Source organism: Phragmites australis, chromosome 22 (genome assembly GCF_958298935.1).
Source record: "Phragmites australis chromosome 22, lpPhrAust1.1, whole genome shotgun sequence".
NCBI lineage: Eukaryota > Viridiplantae > Streptophyta > Magnoliopsida > Poales > Poaceae > Phragmites > Phragmites australis.
In genome coordinates, this window is record NC_084942.1 from 2365811 (window position 1) to 2393155 (window position 27345).

The window sequence follows — 27345 nt, forward strand, 5'->3', positions numbered from 1 at the left end:
CTACCGGTAACGCTAGTTATGTGAGACGTGATTGCAGTGGAATCAAGATCGAACTAGACATGTCAAATAGCACCGACTAAAAGTTGTCTCTCATGGCAGGATGGTTGGGATAGGAATGGAAACGGGTGTGTTGGGTGCGGGTTAAGTTAAAACCAGTCGTGGCATGAAACCTAAAATACAAAACCTACCCCACTTCAGAAATATTTATTAGACGGAAATCTACCCCTGCACCTGAGTTTGACGGGCAACCGAAATCTAGCGGGCATGACAACTGCAGCACATAGACCACTAGTAGATCTACTCGGCTACCACGCTCATAGATGGGGGGCGGAGGGGACAGAGTGGATGGCGAACGGCGAGCGCGGGGCGACACGGACTGTGAGCAAGTGGTTGTGCGTACGGCAAACAACAAACGAATGGGGCAACCCCATCTGCTCCAACTATGGCGGCGCGGCTGTGCTCGGGGAGGTGCCTCTGGAGGAGCAGCACATACGCGCACGCCTCAAGCATTTAGGCCGCCTGATAAGGCGGGAGAAGTCTTTTGTATATTTTTGACCCTTGTTTGGAGTGGATGGCGAACGGCGAGCGCGGGGCGACACGGACTGTGAGCAAGTGGTTGTGCGAACGGCAAACAACAAACGAATGGGGCAACCCCATCTGCTCCAACTATGGCGGCGCGGCTGTGCTCGGGGAGGTGCTCTGGAGGAGCAGCACATACGCATCGAGAACGCACGCCTCAAGCATTTAGGCCGCCTGATAAGGCGGGAGAAGTCTTTTGTATATTTTTGACCCTTGTTTGGAGATTTTTTTTTTCTTTGTGTAGCTCTGTCCGTCGGGCTACTAGTTGAGGATCCGTGTATTGTAACGGAAATTAAAACTTCATTATGTCCCAACAAAGAGATCGTATTTCCTTTAATTCTGATGCTCAGGCAGCAGAGACAGACGTAACCAAGACACGAAAACTTCCACATATAGAAAATAATTGCTCTACCACTCGTATCGTTTCTATTAATTTTCAATACTCATATACTTACACACAGTTGAGCAATTGCCGGCTACTACCTACAAAAATACTGATCGAGAGATCACATAAATATCTGACCAATTGATCATGAGACAGGACGTAATTATGAATGTTTTACAATGGGAGGCCAAACAAGCATTGCCACAATTTCAGAACGTGTCCCATCCAAACAGGTATCGATTATCTATGCTGCAATATCTTCCATACAACCAAGTTTCCTGAAATATGACATCATATTTTCGAGAACTAAAGAGTAGAAGTGTGCCTATGCTTGGTACTTGGTAACCTTGCTGAAAATGCTGCACCCTGGAATGCAAAGAACAAATTAAGACATGATCTACAAGACTTGAGTGGGATCATCATCCTAAGATATTTAAATTTTTACATGACTTATACAGAAATTTGAAATATACTTTTCATATTTGGAGAAGCAAAAACAACAGAGTCCAAATCACAAGAATTTGCTATATAAAAAAAGGAATCACAAGGACATCTTTAGAAAGGATTAATTAGGCTGTGTATGCTGAAGTGTATATCCTATGATAAACTTATATAACATGTACTGAAGAGTACATCCAAAAGGGATCAAAAGTACCTTGGTTGCACAATTTCACATTGCAATGCTTGTGCTCCGTAATTTCTTCAAGTTCTTTAACTACCAGCAAGAAACCTATTGTCATGGTTTTTCTGTTTTGGTGTTTTAGGCTATTTTTTTGCCCAGATTTTCAATTTCCCACCATATCGAACACCAAGCATACCTGTAACATCCATATGGGCAACATGTAATTAAAAGTAGTTCGGGCTGCAAACTACAGCCTTTGTTCGGAGTTCAGCATTCTCTTGTGCCGGGGTACAGACCATTCATATGGAGACCAATAGTTCTAACAATTGAGTAGCGACAATAAAAATTGATGATAAGAGAATTTCGTACTGCAATCATGGAAAGAGAGATGTAATGAGTCGGTAGCGATGTGGCATCACTGTCAGTTTAAAAACTGCGCAGGAAGAATCAACTAATGTGACTTATAAACCGACAGTGATGAAAGGTATCGTTGTCGGCTAAAGACTTGAGCCGGTAGTGATGCTTCACTGCCGGATGAGGTCAACTATTACCGCCGGTTCTAGCTATGAACCGGCAGTAATAGTTGATCAAATATCAGTATCGATTCGTGTTATGAACCGACAGTGATAATGGGTATCACTACTGGTTCGTATGACGAGACGACAGTGATAATGAATAACAATATACTTAAAATATTCATAACTTTTTTATACGAAGTTGAATGAGAAAAACTTTACATAAAAATTGTAAGTACTCGACGAGACCTATAATATTGTAGTTAAAATATTTTAATTTAAGATCATTTAAATGCTCAAATAATCTTAACAAAGTTTTAGCTGTGATCGATGACACCTAATCTTTAAAAAGTCATAACTTTTTCATACGAAGTCGAATGAAGACAAACTTTATATTAAAATTATAGCTCTCGATGAGATCTACAACATGGTTAATTATTTTTTATTTAGCATCATATAGATGTATAAATAAATGTCTAAAACTGATACAGAGGGAGATCCATACTTGATCACAAACTTTTCGCTTAGATCAGTGTAAAATTAGTAGAAATCATTAAAAAAGCCATACACAAGGTCACAAAGTTAAAAACTACAAATTCAAATATTTTTATCGCGAGTTTGGTAACTCGAAATGATGAAACATCTGCACAGCACCGACTTTCAGATATAGCACTATATCTCCAAAAATTATCACGCAAATTGGAGGAGGTTAATTTTAATCTAAAAACTTCAGAGGTTATGTTGAGGATCTTCTAAGCCTATTTGAGGGTTAAAAAAGGTATAGGCCTAAAGACCTGTATTTTTTAGATGTGTCTCGTCATTAGCTTCGAAATTAGAGATCGAATGTTGAAATCGGACTCCATATGCAAATGTTATGGTTGTTTTACTGAACACTGTATGGATTGGATATAAACTTTTTCATACAGAGTCGGATGGAGACAAACTTTATATTAACATTATAGTAATCGACGAGATGTATAACTTTGTAGTTGATAATCTTTTCATTTAGGATCATTTAGATGTGTAAATAGCCATTCAAATGTTTGATGAAAATATGTCAAAAGGATTGATTTTGCTATTGTACTCAAGAATGAATAAGACGTAAGATGGTTAGAGAGGTCACGCTCGTGGAGCTTCTGATCCAAGCCATGAGTTTGAGTCCTAGAACTCGCGTGAAAAAATAGCAAGTGAGCAGTGATCAGCACTCGAGCTTCTAAAGAATCGAATTACTCACATGAACAATTTTGCATGTGGTTACCCCTGTAATTGGAACTGTCTAGTCAAAGGCAGGTGAGCAGTAGTCGATCGGGTGACTCTAGTCAAAAAAATATTTTTTACTTTTTTTGACCACAAACATATTGAATAGAGGACCGGCAATCACTGGCGGTTGAAGCCTTCAGCCGACAGTGATAAACCGACTATCACTGCCAGCTGAAGCCTTTAGCCTACAGTGATAACCCCTTTCACTGCCGGTCCCCGGGATGACAGTGATAGTTAGGTATTATCACTGCCTGTTGTCCACTGTCGGCTCTAAAATTGGATGTGAAGAGGGTTTTGGAGCCGGCAGTGTTAAGTGTTTTTGCAGTAGTGGTAGCAAGCGGACCACAACATCCGCACGCCCATGCCCGCCTACGCGAGGGCATCATCGTCATCGCTACCGCGGAGCACGCCCATGAGGTCATCGCCGAAGGAGAGAACATCATCTACCTCTAGTCGCTTGCCTATGTATGGCGCCATTGGAGTGGACACCCTTGCGTTCATGCCGGCCGAAACCCTAGCCCCACTCTCACCCTCCCTCCCTTGTCCGCACGCCTGGCACATGTGAAGACAGACGTGAGGTTGTTTTGCCATCAGAGGATGGGGATGTACAGGTGTTGTAGTGATGGCTATGGGAAGAGTTGGCCTCTGCCGCTAGGCTTGTCGACATTTAGGCATCGCCACTCCGATTAGTGGATTCGGATTGGGTGACGAGAGATCTGTTCACCTGCTTAGTTAATTCTCCGGCCGAATGAGCAAGACCGCACACTCTACTCGCGTCCGCGGCTTTGGCCTTCGTCGGCTCCCCATCTTAACACCTCCATCGCAAGTCGTGGGGCAGCGCAAGGCGTTGAATCCATCGCCGGCTAGTGACACGCGCTGGCGCTCATCCACTGGGTTCGTCCTCTCACTAGAGATGGCAACGAGTAAAATACCCGCGTGTAGATGATGTCCAGACCCGTACCCGCGAGTGCATTTCTAAACCCGTGCCCACACCCGTTACCCGTCACGGGTAAGAAATGTTACCCGTGCCCGCCACCCACAGGCATCTCATACCCGCGGGTGCACCCGTATACCCGCCTGCTAGGATAATTGGAGCGGGTTTTTGAATAATTAGAGTGGGTTTATGGGTAATTAGAGGGGGTTTATATACCTAGTGACGACTTGGGTCTACATGTAAGATGATTGGAGCGGGTTTACGGGCACATGCATGTATTTTTCTTGCCCGTGACGGGTAACGGGCGTGGGCAAGCCCATCAGATTTATGATCAAGCCCGTATCCGTACCCGCAGGCAAACGTTGAAACCCAAACCTGTATCCGTCGGGTTTCTTATCCGCGAGCACGTGGATAATCCCTACCCGTTGCCATCCCTACCCCTCACCATGGCCATGTCACCCTCAGTCCCTGGCTCCTCGTTTGGCCGACTACAACCCACGGCTCGGGCTCTCTCATTGAGGACCATGTTGTGCCCTTTCTTCTCCACCTCTCGCTTGTGTCTCGTCAAATGACATTGATTGGGAGGGGAGGGGAGGGAGGAGGTTGGGAGTGGGCAGCTCACAACCTGTGGAGGGAGAAGTGGGCGGTTTTTGCATGAGTTGGATCGGGAGTGGGCGAGGGAAGAGGAATAACCGCCGCAGATCGCGGCCCCCGTGTGAATCCCGTCGGGACGCTGATCTCGATTTTAGATGGTAGCGGGAGGACACACGACACATGACAATGCAAGAACAAACTCATGCATTATATACTAGAGATTAGATAAGTGTTCATGCGTACATAAATATATGAACATTGTATATGGTAACATAAAGCACAAACTCAACGTATAGAAATATGGATGCGCTGTGAGAGCACTATCGAATGAATATATTAGTAGTGATGCTGTAGTTTGATTTTAAATGAGATTTGGAAAAAGAGGAGATTAGCTGTTATTTTTCCTCCTAATTTCTTTCTTTCTTTATATTATTAAAACATGTCTCATATCCGTAACCGGTAACGAGACGATGAGGCTGCAGGATGAGGATTGATGACAAAAATGAGTAAATTATTTGAATTTTAGATATTTTTATTAGTTAGAAAGAAAATACAAGAAAAAGATGACGCGAAAACGACTCATGTTTATACAACAGAGATAACAGGTTATTGTTAAAAGGGAAAAATGTAAACCCCCAAAGTCACTTGTATTTTGACTTTACTCCAAAAGTTGTTTTGTTAAAAAAAACCCCCAAAAGGTTTGGTTTTGTTGCAAAAACACCCCCAAAAATTCAATTTTTTTAAAAAAATCACAAAAAATTCTAGAAAAATAGAGACATTTCTAAGACCCTTTGTGAATTTTTTTTTCAAAAATAATATCCTTTTGCATCATATTTCATGGTGAGGAAGTTTAAAAAAAAGAAAAACGTGCAGCTCATTTATTAATTCGAGTTAAATGCATAGTTAATTATTTACTAATCCAAAAATCATGCAACCAATTTTTTTAGTCTTCTTACATGATCCTCTATCTTCTAAAAATACATAAAATCTTGAAATAGTTATTGTAACATACATGATTGAGTAAATATGTTACAGATAGATTAATTCATAACTAATCCGTAACACCCCAAAATTAGTGAAACCATTTTTATTAGTTTACTTAAATAATTATTTGTGTAGGAAAAATAATGGTAGACATGACAAAGTTAAAATAACATGAGTTAATAAATGAGCTGCACATTTTTCTTTTTTTTCCCTAAACTTCCTCTCTATGAAATATGATATAAAAGATATTATTTTTGGAAAAAAATTTCACAGAAGGTCTTAGAATTATCTCTAGTTGTTTTAGAATTTTTTGATTTTTTTTGAATTTTTGGAATATTTTCATCGAAATCAAAATTTTGGAGGATTTTTTTTAACAAAACAACTGCTAAAAAGAAATTCAAAATACGAGTGACTTTTAAGGGAAGTTTTTTTATTTTTTTTCCTTGTTGAAAAGAAGACACAGGAAATGCTCACTACCTTGACTCCCTTGCCTTCCAACGTCATCATCACTCGCACATGGCCTCCACCCTCCTCCTCCTCTCCCCCGCTAAACCCTACTGTTCCACCAAAACCCCCGCCCCCATCGCCAACCGCTCCCGGCTATCGAGCTTTTTAGTCAGCGCGCTCCGTGCCGCCTACGAAACCTCACCGTCCAGATGAGGATATTACTCAGCTGACTCATCCACCTCTCCTCCTGTTCCAAATCAGATCAGACTCACTCCACCGGTACCGTCCCCCGCCGCCCCTGACCCGACCCCGTCGACCATGGCCTCCACCCTCCTCCTCTCCCCCGCTAAACCCTACTGCTCCACCAAAACCCCCGCCCCCATCGCCAACCGCTCCCCATCCCCAACCCTCTCCTTCCGCGCCGCGGCCCCCCGCTTCGCCCATGGCCTCGCCGCTGCCGCCGCCGTCGGCGCGAACCGTAGCGCCCGCCGTCACCGCCGCCTCCGCGCGCTCGCCCGCCCGGTCCGGGCGTCCCAGCTGCCGCGGCGGCCCGAGTACGTCCCCGACCGCATCGACGACCCCAACTACGTCCGCATCTTCGACACCACGCTCCGCGACGGCGAGCAGTCCCCGGGCGCCACCATGACCAGCGCCGAGAAGCTTGTCGTCGCGCGCCAGCTCGCCCGTCTCGGTGTCGACATCATCGAGGCCGGCTTCCCGGCCTCCTCCCCCGACGACCTCGACGCCGTGCGCTCCATCGCCATCGAGGTCGGGAACACCCCCGTCGGGGAGGACGGGCACGTGCCGGTCATCTGTGGCCTCTCGCGGTGCAACAAGCGGGACATCGACGCTGCGTGGGAGGCCGTGCGGCACGCGAGGCTGCCGCGGATACACACGTTCATCGCGACGAGCGAGATCCACATGCAGCACAAGCTGAGGAAGACGCCCGAGCAGGTCGTGGCCATTGCCAGGGAGATGGTGGCATACGCCCGTAGCCTCGGGTGCCCTGATGTCGAATTCAGCCCTGAGGACGCCGGCAGGTATTACTCTTGACAACTTGAAGAACATTCGCAATTTTGGTTGATTCTTTAGCTCATTTTTTTTAAATTATAGCCAGGGCCATCCCGTCAAAAATGGGTGCCCTGTGCAAAAAAATTCAAATACACCTTAATTTCAAAGACTAGGCACACTAAAGTTTCTACCCAATAATTTAAAAACTTAATCATAAATGTTTGCCTTATTGTTCAAATAAGTAAGAACAACCCATGCGGGGGACTTCACGGTTGAATGAATCAACCCGAAAAATCCCTAAAAGGTGAGCTGGCTTGTTTTCTTAAGACCCCTTGATTCTTTTAGTTTTTGACGGGTAGAGACTACGTTCAATTGAAGCTCTTTGTTAATGTTACATGAGAGTTTGGACCCTCAACAAATACTACCGCACATTGCAAATATGGTCATCGAAATATCAATTAGAATGCCGAAGTTTTAGCTCGTGCTGGGCTTTGTTTTGAGTATTTATAAACAAATGACCCTCTTTTCTGATGCACATAAGTCTGTGGCATGATAGATTTCACTTTGCCATCCAGGTCAAATAGAGAGTTTCTGTATCATATTCTTGAGGAAGTCATAAAAGCTGGAGCAACAACTCTCAATATCCCGGACACTGTTGGATATACTCTTCCTTATGAATTTGGGAGCTTAATTGCTGACATAAAAGCAAACACTCCTGGAATTGAAAATGCTATAATTTCCACCCATTGCCAGAATGACCTTGGTCTTGCAACTGCCAACACATTAGCGGTACTTCCTTTTCCTTATTTATTTATATGATTTATTATCATTGATTCATTGGTATAATCGTGTTACTAATTTGACCTACCTTTAGGGTGCTCGTGCAGGAGCACGACAGCTAGAGGTGACTATTAATGGTATTGGTGAAAGAGCTGGAAATGCGTCCTTGGAGGAGGTGAGATCATATACCAGTCATATTATACGCGGGCAAATTTCCAAACTCAATGAGTTTAGAAAGGAATCTAAGTTTGGTCTGATATGGCATTGCTACATGTCTAATATTTTCTGAATCTTTGTCAGGTTGCCATGGCAATTAAATGTCGTAGAGAACTCTTAGGTGGTCTATATACTGGAATCAATTCCCAGCATATTACTATGACAAGCAAAATGGTACATCTAATTGTTCCTTGTCTTGTTTGTGTTGGTTTGGTCTCTTTTGCATTTTTCAAATGATTGAAAATTTCTGGTGCAAAATGATCTGATTATTCTAGGTACAAGAGCACAGTGGACTTCACGTGCAACCACATAAAGCTATTGTTGGCGCCAATGCCTTTGCTCATGAAAGTGGAATTCATCAGGTAAACAAATTTGCAGTTGTGGTGGATTGGTAGTTTTTATTTTCACAGCATTCCTCCATTTCATGTCCTGGGTTCTTAATTACCGTTTACCACTCGTCAATATTTCTGAATTCTGTTTTTTTTTTCTGGGTATCGATTAATCAATTTTCATGTGAGAAACAGTGAAACATTTTGCTCACTTAAAATGTTATAACCATGGGTGAAATTAGGGTTTTCTCTTTTATGAATGCTGTGGACTTAGGAATCGCTTTATCATTTACGATGGATTAATCATGGTTCTACATTACATGTTCACTCTGAGGTGTGCTAATTTTGATCCCTGATGATGGTCTCACTGATATATGATATTTTTTTAAACAGTAATTGTTCTAGAATGGCATGTTCACTTTTCTGTCATTTTGTTTTTGTAGGATGGGATGCTTAAATACAAAGGAACTTATGAAATAATATCGCCTGATGATATTGGTTTAACACGTGCAAATGAGTTTGGTATTGTTCTTGGGAAACTCAGGTATCATACAACATACTTTCTCCCTTTAATTCACTTTTTGCAAAATTCTGTTGTGTTGTCTCTTCAGGAGATTTTTCTTTCTCACGAACTTTCCATTTCTACTGTTTTAGCATGGGAACATGTTCCAGCTAATGAGCCCCAAATGCTTAAAACTTTGAATATTTGTATATTATGGCTACTAAATAGAAATAGGCATAAAGTACTGGAGACATGTGGTACATGTAGGGTCACAAAACAATTGGTGATTAAGAAAGGGTGTGATGTGAACTATTATACTCCTCTTTGCCTCATTGGTTGCAACCTTAATTTTGTACTTACTGCTAGTATGCTATTACTATATTCTTGAGGTGGAATCTGGATCAATTGAGATGAAGGAAACCTCTGCTCAAATGTTTGGTATTTTATTAATCTATATCATGTGTAGTCTTGTAAACTTGGGGGTTTTATATACTTGTCATCTATACTCTTGTAGATTGGTTGAATTTGATATTGCAATTCCTCTCAAATACATTTAGATGGACATCAGATTGTAAATTAGGTCAAATTTAAGAATCTCATCCATTGTTTTGTTTTCTGGTCTTGTTTTTCAGTGGAAGGCATGCTGTGAGATCTAAGCTAGTGGAGGTACAGCTTGTATAATTTTATTTTGTTTTCTAGTTACAACTGGCAGTCTTCCTTTTCAGTTTTTAATGTTTCCAAGTGACATCCTTGTTGTCCAAACTGTAGCTTGGATATGAAATCAGTGACAAGGAATTTGAGGATTTCTTTAAACGCTACAAAGAGGTTGCAGAGAAGAAAAAGGTGATACTATTTCTGGAGTACTTGCTCTATTGCTTCAGTGGTTCTTTGTATCATTTTATTCTTGTCTTTCTAGAAATTGCAGGCGTTGACTGATAACTTTCACCTTTGTTTTCTTTTGCCATGACACCTTTTCTTTCTATATTTGAATCCTTGGTTTATTCATATATTTTTTATTATAATATGCACCTCTAACTTCAGACATGCACCATGCATGGACTATGGAAGTTCACCAGTTAGTTTCACTGTTTGTAGCGTGTAACTGATGAAGACATTGAAGCATTATTGTCAGATGAGATATTTCAGCCTAAAGTTATTTGGTCCCTTGCTGATGTACAGGTATAGTTGAGCTGCAATTGACTATGTTTTGGTTAATGGAAATGCTGATCTGTTAGGCTTGAAATATTATGTACCCATTGCAGGCAACATGTGGAACACTTGGTTTATCTACAGCAACGGTAAAACTGATAGCCTCTGATGGTGAGGAGAAAATAGGATGTTCAGTTGGAACAGGTCCAGTTGATGCAGCTTACAAGGCTGTTGACCAAATAATCCAGGTTAATTGTTACCATATTCTTGATGTTTCCAGGGATAGAACATGCCAATATGGAGTAATATTGTTTATTGTAGTGATTAAGCTAGCTATATATGGTGACATAACTGTAGCTGTTACCATCATGATAATCCGCTATAGAAAATGTTACATTTTGCAAGGATTGACATGAAACTGAAAAAAAGTAGATGACTTTGAAGCGAATAGATACAATAAAAACGAAATTACCTATATCTAGTGTCATGACTTGTAGCTTGTTAACATCACAATGATTTATCAAAATATACAATATTTAGATATTAAAAAAGAAATTACCTATATGTAGTGGCATGACTTGTAGCTTGTTAACACGACAATGATTTATTGAAATATCGAGTCTGAGGAGTGAGGATATTCAAGGAATAGCTGCTAGAGAAATGAAGTTTCAGTTGTGAACTTGTGTTACTTGATAAGGTACCAAGGCCAATTTTAATGCTGTGGTATTATCTTATGACATGGGAAAGAGATACTTTTGACAACACCTTCCAGCTTGGGCTTGAAAAAATGGGAATATTTGAGAAATAATGAGTTCACTTCTTGTGGTGTCCATGTCAACGGGAAAATAACTGGTGTCTAGCATAAGATGTAATCATCTAACATGTATGAAGTTATTATGGAAGAATAAACGCATCAAGTATCATGCTGAGTCCACCTGCATAAAATGGTTTGGCTCCTATCTGTTTGTAGCAGAGAAAAAGACAAGTGGACTTATTGGTAAAAGCCAGGATTAGACCTAATGCCTCTCGACTTCACCCATTTTGGTCTCATTGACTATCATTTTGACCGAAATCAAGAGAAAATCGTCTTATAGGAACTAACTTACAATCTGCAGATTCCTACTGTTCTCCGAGAATATAGTATGACTTCAGTCACAGAAGGCATTGACGCAATTGCAACAACTCGAGTGGTTGTCACTGGAGATGTGAGCAACAACACCAAACACGCTTTGACTGGTCACTCTTTCAATCGTGCCTTCAGGTTATAGTCCTTTCAAATCCGTTTTTCATTTGTTTTGAGGGGACCCGTTTTCCAACTATGTTGTTCATGCCATCTGTTAATTTTGTTTTTTCTCCCTCAACTCACGTGCACCGTGTTGACTTTCAGTGGGAGTGGGGCGGCAATGGACATTGTTGTGTCCAGTGTTCGAGCTTACCTGAGTGCCCTGAACAAGATGTGCAGTTTTGTTGGTGCTGTAAAAGCTAGCAGCGAAGTACCTGAGGGCACAAGTGTTCAAACCACAGAATGAGCCTCTGTAGATTATAACAAGCGGGAAGTTTTGGGCCTAAGCAGTGTATAATTTGTACCTTGATAACCGTAGTCAAAAAGGCAGTAATAATAAATCATTTGTCCGATTTATGGGCTTAGATAAAATTGTGGATAATGACGACGCCGAGTTCGTTTTGATAAGACCATGATGCCAATGCTGTGGATAAGATGCCATTGTTCAACCTTGCTTGGACGTACATTGACCTGATTTGAGTTGAGCTGCATGATGAATTTTCGTTCGGCTATCTCTGCTGTATAAAATACGAGTTTATTTTCACGTTAGATTTGCTCTATCTAATAAATTTTTAAAATTTAAATAATTTACCTATTTTTACTATTCGTTCTTATTCTTTAGTCTTATTCAGCTACGGATATGGTTCCGTTTTACTAATAAAAATAAAAAATAAGAGAAAATTAGCGGATAATCTTCTCCCCTTTTGAATTTCATCTAAAATTAAACTATAATATTACTCTTGATATATACATTCTGCGGTGCTTCTACGGTATATCTATATCTTCATACCTTGAGTTTATACTTGATGTTACCGTATCAAATATTTATATTTTCGTTGTAACACACCAACACTCAGCTAGTGATGTATATACTGCAGTAGCAGTCTTTGGATTTCCTGAGTCAGCGGCTCAAGGCGTTGTGCAGGCCGACCTGGAGTCGGAATCCTGTTGCGATCGTCCAAACGGGAAACACAACGCCCCTGGCCGAGCGCGACTCTGAATCAGGTTTGTCGACCCTTTATCCCCGGTTCAAATCCTGTGCCTCATCTAATCCAAGCGACAATACTCTCCAGAGCGTGCGCTGCTAGTATAGTAGTACAGTATCACCACACCGCACAAAAAAAGAAATTACTGTAGAAACAGTAGAAATTTTTAAATCCAAACCAAATTTGAATGGACCAGTCTGGATCTTGGTCTAGGTTGGTTCCGCCCCTGGAGACGGCGATATCCGAGTAGACGATGCGTGCGGGGATGACGGGCTCAGCGCCGTCCCGCCAGCCTCTTGGCACCTCTGGTCCATTTTCCCATTGCCTGTTACCTGCCTAGTTCCATAATTTTGCTTCAAATTAAACAAGATAGTCATACGCATATACTTTGGTTACCACATGTACGTAAATGTTCATTAAGAGGAACATATCTTTGTTATTAGCTTCGCTGCTGCTTTCTCTTTTGTTATTAGAATGTTTTCTTTTTCGAGAACATGTTTGAGCACATTATTCATCCAGAGGAAAAGGCAGTTTACAAGCGACCAAGAACAACGCCACGCCAAGATCAGCTTACGTGGCCGGACAGATAATACAACTTACTATACGACAAAGTGATGACGACCTACAGTACAAAGGCGACAACGACATCTGACTACTGAAGAAAGAACGACATCCTCCTGTTGCCGGCCTGAACCTAGCAGCGCCCCTCTTCCTGAATCTGCCTTGACTGCTCGCCGTCCTGCACCACACTGCGGTTGAAGACCCTTAGGATGCGCTCCTTCTAAACTAGCCAACTCACCAGGATTAACATCAGGCTGTTTTGCAATTACTATAATCAAACTGTGAATGCATGCGTAGATGTAAAGATGACACCCAAATAAAACATAAATAGTAACCAATTGTAGTTTTTTACTTTTCAATGGATGTTCAAATACTTGAATGGGAGCTTCGTCCCCATGCATAGTATGATAGTGGATGTTCGTCACCTTCATGGAGAACGGTGTTCAAGCACTGCATCATCATGCAAAATTTGGGACTCTGGTTCCATCTCTAGAGGAAGAAGGGGTGGTCGGTAAATGGAAGAACGACCACCCCGAAAATGTACAATGTCGCTTTGTCAGCACCGTAGATGCACGAAAAACCCCCCAAAAAAGATCATGGAGATGAGAAATGGAGCTGCGAAGCATTGTGTGAAGTTTCAGACTCTGATACATGTGCGGAGAGGAGACAGACGTTTGGTGCCTTTGTGTCACCGAAGATTTGAGTCATACAGGAAGTAGTCGATGATCCTATGCTTGGTAGATGCGTTCTGCGCAAGCCAACTGAGAAGGCCAAGCAAGAACGATAAAAACTAAAGGAAGCGTCTCACCCATGCGAGCCGCAATTACGTGTTGATTTATAGGCCGGAATAGCCCCAACCGTGGCTTACAGATCAATCCGAAGTTGGTTTGAACTTAGGGCTCTTAACAGATTACAAAGGGGGGCACGAATGACCTTTCTGTAGTAGTGAGCGGACATATCTCCTTTGCGTGTGCTTGTTATCTTGGACCATAGACGAATGATCCGTGAATGTGGCTGGGAGGCGAAGATCTCTTGAATTGCCTTCCAGACTTCAGCTGCGCTTGTCAAAGTTGCAACTTGCGCAAGCACCTCCCTAGACAAGATGAGAAGAGGTAGCCCAATACTTGTTGATCCTGCACAAGCCAGATTATGTATGCAAGATTTGCCACTATCTCAGTGATCTTGTCGTCCTTCTATACTTCAATTGTCCATGCAGGAACTGCCATAGATCCATCGAGATAGCCTACTAGTTGAACTCCACGCACAGCTGACAACACTTGGGCCTTCCACAGAATATAGTTTTCCCTTGTCAACTTTTCTGTCACCTGCGACCTGAGGGAAGCGCTGGGCATGGTGACCAGCATCGTCTGGGGGAGAACCGAGCCTGACAAAGACGTGGTAGTGCCTGACGAAGATGTTGCTAGCTCTGATACCATGTGCGAAGAGGAGACAGGCGTTCGATGCCTTTGCAACACCGAAGATTTGCGCCATACAGGAAGTAGTCGACAATCATTTGCTTGGTAGATGCGTTCTGCGCAAGCCAACAAAGAAGGCCAGGCAAGAACGACAAAAACTAAAGGAAGTATCTCACCCTTGTGGGTTGCAGTTACGTGTTGATTTATATGCTGGAACAACCTCGGCTGTGGCTTATAGATCAATCCGAAGTTGATTTGAACTTAGGACTCTCAATAGATTGCAACTCAGTTCAAACCTGATTCTATCTCTACTAGGTTCAAACCAACTCTGTTCAAAATATAGTCTCCAACAATTTGACCTCTAGAGGGAGCAATGGAAAAGACAAATCTCTGGGGTGGTTCGTTCGGAGCAGCGTGGTCAGTGGACGGTACGACTCCATGGAGATGCGCTTCGCGGTGGTGCCCGACGGCTTCCTGCCTCTAGATCGTGACGGCAAGAGCGACCCGGACGTGTACGTCGGCATCACTGCCAAGACCAGGATGGCATCCAGCCATCCGCCGAGGCCGAGCTGCTGGATTTCAAGCTGTTAGATATGGTGTGACGCGCCCTTACGGATGGACATTGCACGCGCCCATCGTCTAGCCGTACGTTGGGGGCAGGAGCAGGGCCAGGGGCGCGCGGGATGGAGGCAGGGCGGCTGCCAGGAGGAGGTTTCCGAGTGCCCAGATGTAGGAGACGCTGCATCCAGCGTCAGCGCAGGACCCCCTATGCGCTCTACGCCCCACGAGTTTTTGCCACGGTTCGACCACACCCAGCGCCAACCACCGCAGCCGCGCGAACAGACGACGGATCCGCTAATCGTTTGGCTCTCCACGCCGGGTCCGACACCGCATGGTACGGAACCATGGTTTCGGCCAGCGCCATCACGGGTCTGCCGTCGACGATGGTGGGGTTGGGCGAGGCGAGGGAGAAACGATACTACGCGGTGTGCCAGGAGGGCTTGGAGGCGGGCGACACGCTCAGGACGATGCCATGCACCCACTCGTTCCATGAGGGTTGTATCTTCGACTGGCTCAGCCGGCTCTTCCTGCTCTACCGCTTCAAGCTAGCTACCCACCCGGGCTAGGATGAGGAGGAACATGCAGCACACCTGTTTTTTTTTTTCATACCTCCTAAATTCCAGATGACTAAAATTTAAGAGGCACGATCAAACGATAAGGTTAGAACTTTAGGGTTGGCGGCAACGGCTTCCCGGTGGGCGGGAGGCTTAGAGAAAGTTCGGCCCGGTAGGCTAGCCCGGTGAAGGAGGTGGGCGCGGAGCGGTGAGGCGGCAGGGACGCCACCGGCCACGGGCGGCAGAGGACGGTCGATGGGCGGTGCTGGGGCGAGGGCGAGTGGAGTCGGCCTGATAGAGTTGGGTTAGTGTGGTGGCGGGTGGCAGGCGGGATATAGGGGAAGCATTAGAAGGCGAAGATGTCAGAAGGTTGAAGACGATTATGGGCCATTGGATATGCATCCAACGGTTCACGACCGTCACTAAAAAAAGGAGAAAAAAAACTAGGCCGTTGAAATATATCAACAACTTTTTTCTGGCTCGTTGTGGATGCTTCCTGATTTGACTAAGGTCATTATCATCATCCATCCGTTCCTAAGTATGAATCTGACGCATAAGTTTGATGAGTATACTAGACCGGTTGGTTTGGAATTATGTGTCGGCAACCATGAATTGATGAATGATATGTGATATCTATTGCTTGTTGGGACCTATGTGATCGATCAATTAGTTGGTGGTTGCGGAGGCTATGCATGTGGCCTGATGAGCAGCAGCCATCGCGCACAGCATTGTGCCGTAAAGTGGATCACGGCAAGATGGTGCATCCACCGGTACACAGGACCTAATGATTTTTCTTCTGAGATATAACTATGGACTGGCTGGCCCATTGGCCAATGATTTTTCTTCTGAGTGATCTCATGATTAAGGAAGCAGTTACGATGCCTTTTGCAACGATTTGAATAGATGGAACATAGAAGTGCCAGTCGCCAAGCAAGGGAGCTGTGTTGTCGTTCCCTCTCAGTTCAACAGTTCTGTTCGTGTTACAGCACTGACTCGTACACAGGAATGGACTAAGGTTCTATTTGTTTGTCTCTGAATTGTAGATTATGAATTATACAAATAAATGGTTAAATTTTGAAAATAGATTCTACAAATATATACTGAATTATAACACAATTCATAATCCACTTAAAATGAGCTTCTATAATCTCTAATCCAGAATCCTGATAGACCTTAGGTTCCCAAAGCGGATGCCATGGATATCTATGCTACATGCACGCACGGATGCCTTCACGAAGCATCATCCCTTGAAAGCAGATCACCAGGAGAACATGGGGAAGAGATCGACTGCATTATTGCTCCGACAGGACAGTGCCCCTCTTTCGCATGCCCTCTCCTTTTCACGACGCACGTCTTCTCCTTTTCACGACTGGAACAGCCTAACAGACTACAGAAAAAGTTGACGTGCATCCCCATCCCCATCCCCATGCATTTCGTTTCAAGATCTGGGATCTTATCATGCATCAGTGTAGCTACTATCACGTACGCCGGTGATGGGGGCAGATGATCGAGCGTGCACTGCACTGCACGTACAATCCATCGGTTGCAAGAGCAGGCAGGGACAGGTTGTTGTCGGCATGTGATGGCTCGTCGAGAGGGGGAAGCACGGATCTGTTCCTGCTGCCTGCAATTGCTGTTTGCTCGGCCGATTACTGCATTTGCAGTCCTCTCAGACGTACAATGCATACAATTTTTCTGATTACATACTGTAGCCACATATGAATATATGATTCACATGCTATTCAAAGTCTACAGTTAGCTCCGGAGGAAAAACTTGCCCGTGGATGCATCCTGTCAAGTCTGAAAACCATGCATAAAATTTCTATATGCTTGACAAAGATTGCCAGAGAAACACTGTGAACGAGGAGATGGCATGTCCGTTTTCTACCCTTGCTGATAGGACAGCATCTTGTCAATACTATTGTGCTGCAACACATGATTTGGTACAGCGATATAAACTGCTAAATCTTAGGATAGCCAAAAACACGACAAAATGTTATCTGTAACCAGTGGGCATAGCAGTTTGGGTCATTTTACAAGCAACACACGAGATTGCTGACTGCTGCTGCGTACCAAGTTACTGATAAAGGAGATATAACAAGACGGAGAAAACAATACTAACTACGCGCATGTTTTTCTCATCCTTTACCTATGCTTAATCTTGCTTTGAAGATAAGAGAAAGTGGAAACTAATATGAGGTCAGCCACTAGACTCTGGTCGCCGCCGGAGATTGATGGGGTATCCTTTGAGAGTTCGAGTGGTAGGAAAGAAGACAAGCCTATCTTCCTCAGCTTCTTCCCAGCTGCAGATTCATTGGTCAAGAGGCGCAGTTGAATCAGAGTGGCATCCAGTTTGGAACACACACAGATTGAAATTTCTTCTAAAGATTATCTATACACCCTACGGCTGCAAAAACAGTGTAGAAACTTGAAAGATAAGGATGTCTTACCTAAAGCGCGTTACAAGACGGTGGAGGAAAACAGAAACAACAACCCGAGCAAGCTCATAGCCTGGGCACAGCCGAGGTCCACCACCAAAGGGAGTAAACAAATTGGCCCCTACTGCGTTCTGAAGTTTATTCTTGCTCTGCAAAACGAAAACCATAAAACATTTTGCATTTGCAACTTTGCATGCCTATATTTACTTTCATAAGCCAATGCATAACAGAATATGAGAACAGTAGCAATACCTGCCATCTCCAAGGGTCAAAGGTTCGAGCATTCTCATAGTGTTCATTGTTAAGGTGCACAGCTCGGAATGAAGCAAATATTTTGCAGCCCTTTGGAATAATGTAGTCTAATGAACAAAACAAAATGTTGTAAACGAATGAATCTTCCTGATTAACTAGTTCGGAAAACTTGAGGACAGTTTCTGTAGAAATACCTTTAAAATGAATATCCGTGTTTGCTCGCCTGAATACCCCACTAATTAAGTTAGCCATACGGAGTGTCTCATTTATCACCTGCAGAAATGCCAAAAAAAAAAAAAACTGTGCTCAAATGTTCTTTTCAAGAGACATATTTTATAAAAATTAAAGTGATATAAAGGCATTGTGTTTTTGGCATGGTATAGCTTGAAGGCAATTTTAAGAAAATAGGGCCTCAGAGTCATTACACACTGCGTAAATGGCATTGACTTGTAATCGCTCCATTCCAGTGGTTCATTTTTGCCTTTTATGTTTCTGATATTGTCATGCTCTTCCTGTAAAATCAGCAAATATATGGAATCAAATGCGCATGTACTGAAGCAGGATAACATTTGGATCGACGAGGTAGAATCATATAGCTTAATTTACTGAAAATAAAGGTTGTTAAATTGGTTCAAAATTCAGATTCAGTCCCCTTATGATGTTCTAGCTAACGGTTGTCACTTTTGGCTGTTACGTTGGATGGCTTTGGCACTGATCCTAGTACAAAAATGGAGAAGAAATAACACAACTTTTCAGCATGCACCACAGGAAAACAGATTCAGGAAAGAAGCCGGCAGCTGTATTCGCACCAGCTTCACTCTTAGACTATAATCAGATAAAGAAATAGGGAACATCATCAGTCCTATCGCAGGATGCTCACAGTGAAGCAAACAAATACGTACAGTAATCTTGCAGTGAACAAACTGTTAACTGAATTAAAAAAAAACTGTACTAGAATTCGACCTAAAAACACAAGCTGACGGCAGCAGATTTTCTGTTGGACAAGACTACAAGAACTGATGTATGACAGGTTACGTTAATCTAACCCTCCATTATAAGTAACATATTATGAAATCAGTTGACGTATCCTCCTCAATGTCCAAGCTATTTTGACAATTGGCAGTACCTACTACCACACATGCACAAGGATTGCCTATTACCACCCAACATCCCGACAACGAATTTCTAACTATCAACCAAATTCTTATGATTCATACCTTGAGCTGCGCCAGCGCAGTGGGTGTCTCACTGAGAAACTTCACAGCAAGCGTCATGAGCACTGACGTCGTCTCGTACCCAGCCACCAGCAGAGACAGGCAGAAGTCCACCATTTCCTCCACGGAGAAGCTCCCACCCTCTGCTTCAAGAAGCTCCTCCACCATGTCCTTCTTCTCCCTCTTCTCCTCATCCTCCCCATTCGCGCCACCATTTTCCACCTTCTCGTCCATTCTCTTCTTTATCACCTCCCGCAGCGCCCCGGCCACTTTCTTCCTCGCCTAAATCGAATCAAACAACGCAACTTTACGGTGAAAAATACATCAACAGCACACAGCAATGCGTCACAAGGCAAATGCAATGTGCAGAGGAAAAGAAAAAATAAAGGGAGGGGACGGCAAAAGGACGAGCACCTTGAGGGCCTGCCCGTAGGTGGTGAAAGAGAGGAGGTAGGCGAAGGGGAAGGGGATGGAGAAGAATCCGTCGATGAGCTTGACGTACTCGTGGCGGAGGCTCTCGGACCAGGACCCGGGCTCGATGCTGACGAGCTGCTTGACGGTGAGGTTGAAGGTGATCCTCTTGGCCTCATCCAGGAGACGAACAGTGGCGGAGGGCTCCCACCGGCGCATGGTGGCGAGGACGAGGCGGTCGATGTGCGCGAGGAGCGGCGGCGAGGCGGGGCGGCCGAGGCGGTTGAGGGTGAGGGAGTGGAGGCGCTTGTGCACGGGGCCCCGGGTGAGGAGCAGGGAGTGCGGGCCCAGCAGCGTGGCGATGGAGGACGGGTAGCTGCAGTCGACGGCTCGGCCCTCGGCGGAGAGGAGGAGGCGGTTGAAGGCTGGGTCGGCGGAGAAGACGGTGCGCTCGCCAAAGACGTGGGTGGTGAAGACGCCGCCGTGGCGGGAGACGCGCTCGTCGATGAAGGGCTCCGGGTTGGGCGTCTTGTACGCGGAGATGAGCCGCAGCGTCTCCCCGACCAGCGGCAGCCCCGTGCTGCCCGGCGGCAGCCGCGCCGACCCCTGTTTCAGCCGGCCGGCGTGGAGCCATCTCAGCGCCGCGGCGAGCACGATGGCGGCCGCGGCCAGGAGGAGCTGCAGCGCGCTCGCGTCCATGGCCGTGGCCATGTGCGGCTTGGCTTTGGTTGGTTGGGGAGTGGAGCGCGTGCGCGCGTCGGGAAGTGAGATTGAGGAGTGACCCAGGGAATCTAGAGGAAGGAGAGGATGTTTTTGGGGTATATTTGTAGATGGTTGATAATTAATTTAAAGATATTTTTATCAAAATATAAATTAATTGGAGATTTTTTAGTTTAATATAAGTTGTTGGGAGTTGGATCGTGGATAAAAAAAACGATGTTGCTTTGGTCCAAAAGGGGAATGTATGCCAATTATGGGGCAGTGTGGCCATGTTGGTGAAAAGGCACCACGTTTCAGAGAGTTGTTTGGGAGGCCAAACCCTGCAAGGATCTCGGCCTTTTCCGATGGGTGAAAGCCCACGGGCATTCTCTCCTGTGCCAGATGAACAGAGCCTTTGGTTAGCTTATTTCATGGGATTTCGCGGCCGGATCCGTGTGGTTTTCTTAGGGAGATATCCATGGCAATCTAGGTCGGGCTCGCTTTCCTGTCCGAGTCACGACGCTTTTGCGATACTCGTGAGCCACCTCCTTCACCACCGTACCTTCGCCTACTCGACACGAGCCACCACCTCCATTGCTTCTGAGACTCCACTGTCAATAGGTTGTCAGTGGAGACAAGGCCCAACTTGTTCCCCATAAATTTCTTCTCAGATCTCACCATCAACAGAGACAAGGAGACGAGGAGGACAATTCGGGAAAGGGAAGACACATCTACATCGGTGGTAGAGGCCGTAGGTCACGCCAGGAGAGGTGCTATGACCGAATCCGAGGTGTCTTCGATTGTTGGCGGACACGGCTAGGGGGAGATACGTCGGGAGAGGGGCACTTCGACGTTGGGCTCAGAGCTTCTTCGTTCTCTCTCTCACTGAAGGTATGAAAGAAAACTCCTCTTTACCTCAGATGGTGCGGTGATATAGGTGGATTGGTATTTGTTCTTGGTAGATCCGACAGTCACATGTGTTGATTTTGTGCAAATTTTGGTAGATCTAGTTAGCAATTATTTTCACAGGATTGATTGATAGGGTGGTATGATGTGTTCTGGTATACACAAGTATACAATTTGGTGTCACTTGTCCACAATGCCGGTGATCTTATTTTTCATTGAGTCTCCGCATGTAAACTAGATTGATTGATTGATTGGGCGAGTCTCTCTTTTGGAAGTCTAACAAAAGATCTTATTTTTTACCCTTTTGTAAGGCTTTAACTTGGTGCATTTGTTCATCTTGTATTTCTTTTGTTAGTAGTTTTTTACAGAATCATTTTTAGTAGCATAATATTTTGGAGTAGAACTCTTTTTTGATTTTACATGCTAATAAAGTTCCATATTTTTATATTTCTATACTATGATCATCGGCTCTAAAAATTCTGTTGTGTCAAACTCTAATCCTCACTTCAGCAATTTCAAAAGTGACATGAGAATTGGATATATTCTCTTTTGTTTAGATAGGTTCCAAAAACTCAAAAACTCTTCTGTTTTGGATAGGTAAGCGACCGGTGTTGCCTTCTTTGTATTGTGTATCTCTCATTTGTTTCACTTTTTTCCCTTTGATTCATTTTTCTTGTCAGATTGAAGATCATTATGGGGAGGTCTTGCCGTACCGTTGACAAAAGGAGTGGTATTTGTACTTTGTGAAGCTTCTTGTTTCTACTTATAGTGCACCAGATCACCCTGTGTGCATCATCACATACATGTGTGTTAATTTTTCATCTGAATACTGGATGCAGAGGGTTCAGTCTCAAACTGTAACTATCTAACTATTGTGTCTGGCAACACAGTGACTGTTCAGTCCTAGAGAACTAATGTAATTTGTGACAAAATACTCCAGTATTGTGCAGCATTCAACTTTCTTATAGTTTAATCTTTGAATTTCTAAAAAAAGATTTTGTATTTGTTTAGATAGGTTTAGAAAACCCAAAAAATTATAGTAGCAGCCTAGCAGGTTAGCTGATTCATGTAGAATATAGGTGTGCTGGTGTCTATCACTCTATTGTAATAGCTGAATAAGCTAATCTTATTGGTACCCTTTAGGCTTACATCTTGTACATTTGTAGTTGGGCTGGTATTAGCTTGGTGTTTTGCCCCATCCTATGCTAGACTCACTGTCGGAGGATTAACTCCTGTCGCAGGGATCCCGAGAGACTCCTTTTTAGAGATTCGGCCGGGGGGATGATCCTGAATAAGTTCGTCGGAGAAATGAATGAGAGTAAATGCAACGGCCGGTGGGGGGGGTGACGACCTAGTGCAAAAAGAAGTAAATGCATCGGAATTTAGACAGGTTCGGGCCGCACGGGGGCGTAATACCCTACTCCTGTATGGATGTAATAACTGTCCTGAGGGAGTCCCTCAAGGATGTTGCTGGTCACAAGAATATTGGCCTAACTAAAAGCTTGAGGCTCCTTGTTCTTCGGCAGGGACTGTCCCTTGTGCCTTGTGTTCGTCTATGGTTCGGTTCTTGATGCTTGGGTGCTTGAGGACTCTTGTTGGATGTTGGGATGCTTCGATTCGGTTCTCTTCTGTGTTGCCGGCTCTTTTTGTACTTGCCGGCTGCGACATGCCCCGAACGGGAAAGAGGAGGCACAAGTTCCAAGACGCCATGACTGGGAAAGGCGTCATCATTTCTTCTGGGTGAAGTGACCGGGGGTGAAAAAAACGCCGCACGCCCGGTCACATGTCACCATAAACGCCCTGGCAACGGGCGCCGTGGAGATGGCCCACCGGGCAGCCGCAAAGCAACCCAGCGTGCCCGCCCTGTCTTATTCCTCTACCACAGCAAGGCAGCAGACGGAACGCCTTGATCCTCGCGATGTTATCCCGAGACAAGCCGGATGATACGGGACGGGACCCGTGCAATTAATAGCCCCACGCCTCTCTGCCAAAACATGGCAGGAACTGACACCGCGGCGGGAGCAGTTGGAGATGTCAGGCCACGCACGCTCATTAAATGCGGCCTTGGACCTCTGATTGGTGGACACCTCATCGGCAGGCCCCTCGGGGGCCTTTCTGGGTCGTCGGGGCACCAAGTGCTCGGGGGGTACTGTTCACCTCCCCGAGCACTCTCTCCCGAGAATGCCTATCCTTGTCCTCGGGGTACCGGGTGCTCGGGGGTACTGTTCACCTCCCCGATCACCCTCTCCCGAGCACTCTCGCACGATCCTTCGGGGGACCGAGCGCTCGGGGGCTGCCACGTGCAGCCCCGAGCACTCTCTCCCGAGCGCTCTTGCATGGATCCTCGGGGAACCGAGCGCTTGGGGGCTGCCGCACGCAGTCCCGAGCACTCTCGCCCGGAACTTACCTCTTCTGATCGTCGGGGGACTAGGGTGCTCGGGGGCGACCGGGCACCTCCCCGAGCACTTTCTTCCCGGTACTTAGACTATGTGGAGCATCGGGGAACTGGGGTGCTCGGGGACCACCGACTGTGGCCCCGAGCACCTTCTCCCGGGACTTGAGCTTTTCTCATCCTTTAGGAGGGACCTCATGGAATGGCGCCAGGTGGCGGATGGCTGGCCGGGCCTCGGGACTCAGGGACCCCCGGTTCTTGATACACCGACAGTAGCCCCCGGGCCTATTGGCAGGCGATGGCACGGAGACTACGGATGGGCCCTTTGTCGCGAACGAGGCCGAAGCCGGCGCGGATGCCACTTGGCAAGCTTTCAGATGGTGGCCCCCTCGATTCGGGCCTTTGGTACGGCCCAACGGGGAGACGAATGGACGCGCGTCCACACAACTCCCGAAGGGCATGACAACGGGACGGGCGGCACGCGCGGCTGCCGCGCAGATCGAGGGAAATACGCCTGTCAGCCGCTGACACCTCACGACCAGTGGGAGATTCGCCTGGCAGTTGCGTCGATCGAGGAAACCGTCCCGCCGAGCGCGCCGTGGCAGGAGACGTTTGAATTCTCTGAGGTATAAAAGGGGGAGGGGAGCGATCCGCCCCCCTCTTTACGCCATCTTGCGATCCTGCTCTTGCTTCCTTCGCGCTCCTGAGCCCTTAGAGTCCCTTAGGCGATCAGAGCACTTCTCTCTCTCCCTCTCCACCACCCAGACAACCTCCCCCTCCGACGAGATGCCGAGAGCCGGGGGAAGCCGCTGCGACAGGACTCCGGACAGCGTACTGCCGGAGTCTCGCTTGAGGAACAAGGAGGCGGCGGAGAGGGTCAGGAAGTTGCTGGTCTCCGAGGGCCAGCAGGGGGCCTTGAAGGTGATGCCAGCAAGCTTCCCACCGGCGACGACCAACCCCGGGCGCATCATCCTGTTTACGTCCTTTGTGGCGGCGGGGCTGGTGCCGCCGTTTTCAACATTCTTTCTTCAAGTCCTCGACACTTACGGCGTCTAGTTGGTGCACCTGGGCCCCAACTCAGTCGTCGTCCTGGCGGTGTTCGCGCACTTCTGCGAGATGTTCGTGGGAGTAGCGTCGTCGGTGACGCTTCTTCAGCACTTCTTCGCCCTACGATCGGCCGGGAAGAAGAGAGGGTACTCCACGGTGGACGTCACGGGCTGCTGCAACCTTCGGCTGCGGGACGGCATAGGGGAGCGGTACATCCCCCAGGTGCTGCGAAGCAAATGGGAGGAGTGGCGGTGGAACTGGTTCTACATCAACGTCGACCCCCACGACCGCCTCGCCCTGCCGGAGGTGGCGGCGGAGCCCCAGAAATCGACATGGGAGGCACCGCCGCCGCCGGATGCGAGGTTGGAGCCGGTCTTCGAGCGCATCAGGTTCCTGCGCGACGCCGGTCTGACCTCGGTGATGGTGGTGGTGGACTTCCTGCGTCGCCGCCTGGTGCCCCTGCGGGAGCGGGCCCGGCCCTGCTGGCTCTACACCGGGCCTGAAGACATCACCCGGGCCCAAATCGGCGCAAGCTGGGACCTAGGCCCAACGGAGCTGAGGGGCATGCTCCGGGTGGTGACCGGCGTGGAGGACATGAGCCGGGCGGAGCTCCCGTGGAGGGAAATGGCGCTCTGCGCCAACCCCGAGCGCGTGGCGATTCAGGCGAAGCTGTCGGAATTCGACGCCCAGGGGCTCATCGATCGGCCGAGGAGCCGGAGGCTCGAGGCCCCCGAGCTCCCTGGGTTGGATGAGGCGGCCAGCTAGGGGGCCGCGAGCAGTTCGGTGCGGACCGGTGGCCCGGGCGCCACGAGCGGCGAGCTGCAGGCCAGCGGTGGGGCCGCAGCGGGCAGCAGCCGTCGCACCGGAGGAGGAGGCACCGCCGATAGCGGAGCGGCGGTGGCGCTGGAGGACCGGGGGAAGCGCCCCCGGCTCTTCATTCCTGTGCCGGAGTCCCCATCGTCGCCATCGGCAGCGGCGGCGTTCCCGGTTCTGGAGCCGCGCCTCGTTCGGATGGGGCCCGATCCGGCGCCCGGAGACCGCGCGGCGGCCCTGCCGAGCCCCCGGTGGAAGAGGACGAGGGAGGACGCCGTGCCGGTGCTATCGGGCCCGGAGTTCAGGATCCTAGCGGCCAAATGGCAATACCGAGGGACCAAGACCGCGTAAGTTTTGTTCTTCATTCCTTCTTGGGCGTGCTTCGCCCGAACTAAGCTTCGGCTTTGATCTTCGTCTTTCCCCTGCAGGCCGCCTGCGGGCGCCGCTGAGGGCCAGGGGCGGCCGGAGGCGCCGAGGCCGGCGCCAGCCCCCGAGCCGAGCGTGCCGGCGGAGCCAGGGCTGGCAAGCGCGGCGGCCGGGCCGAGGCAAGCGGACCTGGCGACGGAGACGGGCAGACGGACGCGGCGGCGGTGCCGGAACTAGCGGACGCGGCGGTAGAGCCGAAAACGGTGAGCGCGACATCCTTGCTAGGACCGGCGGATGCGGCGGCCGAGAGGGTGCCGGCAGACGCGGCGGCCGAGGCGGAGACGTAGCCGTCCCCCAAGCGCCCGGCGCCAGTCGAACCTACCCCGGGAGTGCTGAGCCCGGGGCGGATGATGGCGTTGCAACCTTCGGGGACGCCGAACCCCCCGGAGGAGGCTCGCGGGGAACCCAGCACCCAACCGGCGCCCGGCCAGCCTGCCGACCCCCTCTCGGTCGCGATCGAGAGCGTCCGGGTGGCGGTTGAGCGGCTGGGCGCGGCGGTGGACGGGGAGGTGGCGCAGCTTGAGGCGGAGCGCGCCACGCTGGCCACAGAGAGGGCACATCTTACGACTGCTTGGCTCTCCTTCGAATCCCTCCTCGTCGCGGAGCGCGCCGCCAACGAGGAGGAACAAAGCGCCATGGAGGAGGCCCGCGCGGAGGCCGCACGGGAGCGGAAGTTTTTGGAGGACACCCGCGCGGAAGTTGCGCGGGAGCGGGAGGTTTTGGAGAATGCCTGCGCAGAAGTTGCGCGGGAGCGAGAAGACGCCGCCCGCCTGGCTAAGGCGTCGCGGCAGCAGGCTGCCGAGGCCCTTGCCAGGGAGAGGTAGGTGCAGGAGTGGGAGGAGGCGGTCGCGAGCTGCGAGAGGGCGGCGGAGGACCTCTAGGCCAAGCTAACCCGTCGAGAGGGCGAGACCGACCGGACACGCGCCAACCTCCAACGTTGGGCAGGGGAGCTCCAGGACATCGAAGGGGACCTCCGACGCTGGGAGGAGGACGTCGCCATCCGGGAGTTCGACACCGAGATCACGGCGGCGGACCTGGGCACCCGAGAGGACTTGCTGACCCGCCGCTGCTAGGGAGGAGC

General features: G+C 47.6%; 2 protein-coding genes across 2 annotated transcripts; one reads left to right on the forward strand and one right to left on the reverse strand.

The window, feature by feature from the left end:
• The first annotated feature begins 6419 nt into the window (after positions 1-6419).
• LOC133904851 (2-isopropylmalate synthase A-like) lies at positions 6420-11997 on the forward strand. Its single transcript, XM_062346463.1, has 12 exons — positions 6420-7360; positions 7907-8120; positions 8206-8286; positions 8412-8501; positions 8603-8689; positions 9100-9200; positions 9791-9824; positions 9927-10001; positions 10254-10337; positions 10421-10555; positions 11423-11568; positions 11695-11997. The coding sequence occupies exons 1-12, from the start codon at positions 6639-6641 to the stop codon at positions 11834-11836; spliced, it is 1911 nt and encodes a 636-aa protein (XP_062202447.1). The 5' UTR covers positions 6420-6638; the 3' UTR covers positions 11837-11997.
• Positions 11998-17620: 5623 nt separating this feature from the next.
• On the reverse strand, positions 17621-20786 carry LOC133905199 (cytochrome P450 90A4-like). The gene is made up of 7 exons (XM_062346931.1): positions 19985-20786; positions 19574-19852; positions 18782-18868; positions 18551-18629; positions 18357-18463; positions 18117-18253; positions 17621-17969 (listed from the first exon to the last, which is right to left on the reverse strand). The coding sequence occupies exons 1-7, from the start codon at positions 20690-20692 to the stop codon at positions 17867-17869; spliced, it is 1500 nt and encodes a 499-aa protein (XP_062202915.1). The 5' UTR covers positions 20693-20786; the 3' UTR covers positions 17621-17866.
• Between the last annotated feature and the right edge of the window lie 6559 nt (positions 20787-27345).

What these genes read in the sequence shown, in the direction of transcription:
- LOC133904851 (XM_062346463.1), top strand. Translation starts at nt 6,639, where the DNA reads ATGGCCTCCACCCTCCTCCTCTCCCCCGCTAAACCCTACTGCTCCACC. An exon ending in AGCCCTGAGGACGCCGGCAG is followed by an intron (nt 7,361 to 7,906) that starts GTATTACTCTTG and finishes TTTGCCATCCAG; the next exon opens with GTCAAATAGAGAGTTTCTGT. An exon ending in ATGAAAGTGGAATTCATCAG is followed by an intron (nt 8,690 to 9,099) that starts GTAAACAAATTT and finishes TTGTTTTTGTAG; the next exon opens with GATGGGATGCTTAAATACAA.
- LOC133905199 (XM_062346931.1), bottom strand. Translation starts at nt 20,692, where the DNA reads ATGGCCACGGCCATGGACGCGAGCGCGCTGCAGCTCCTCCTGGCCGCG. An exon ending in CTGCGCTGGCGCAGCTCAAG is followed by an intron (nt 18,869 to 19,573) that starts GTATGAATCATA and finishes CTGATTTTACAG; the next exon opens with GAAGAGCATGACAATATCAG. An exon ending in TTGACCCTTGGAGATGGCAG is followed by an intron (nt 18,254 to 18,356) that starts GTATTGCTACTG and finishes TTCGTTTTGCAG; the next exon opens with AGCAAGAATAAACTTCAGAA.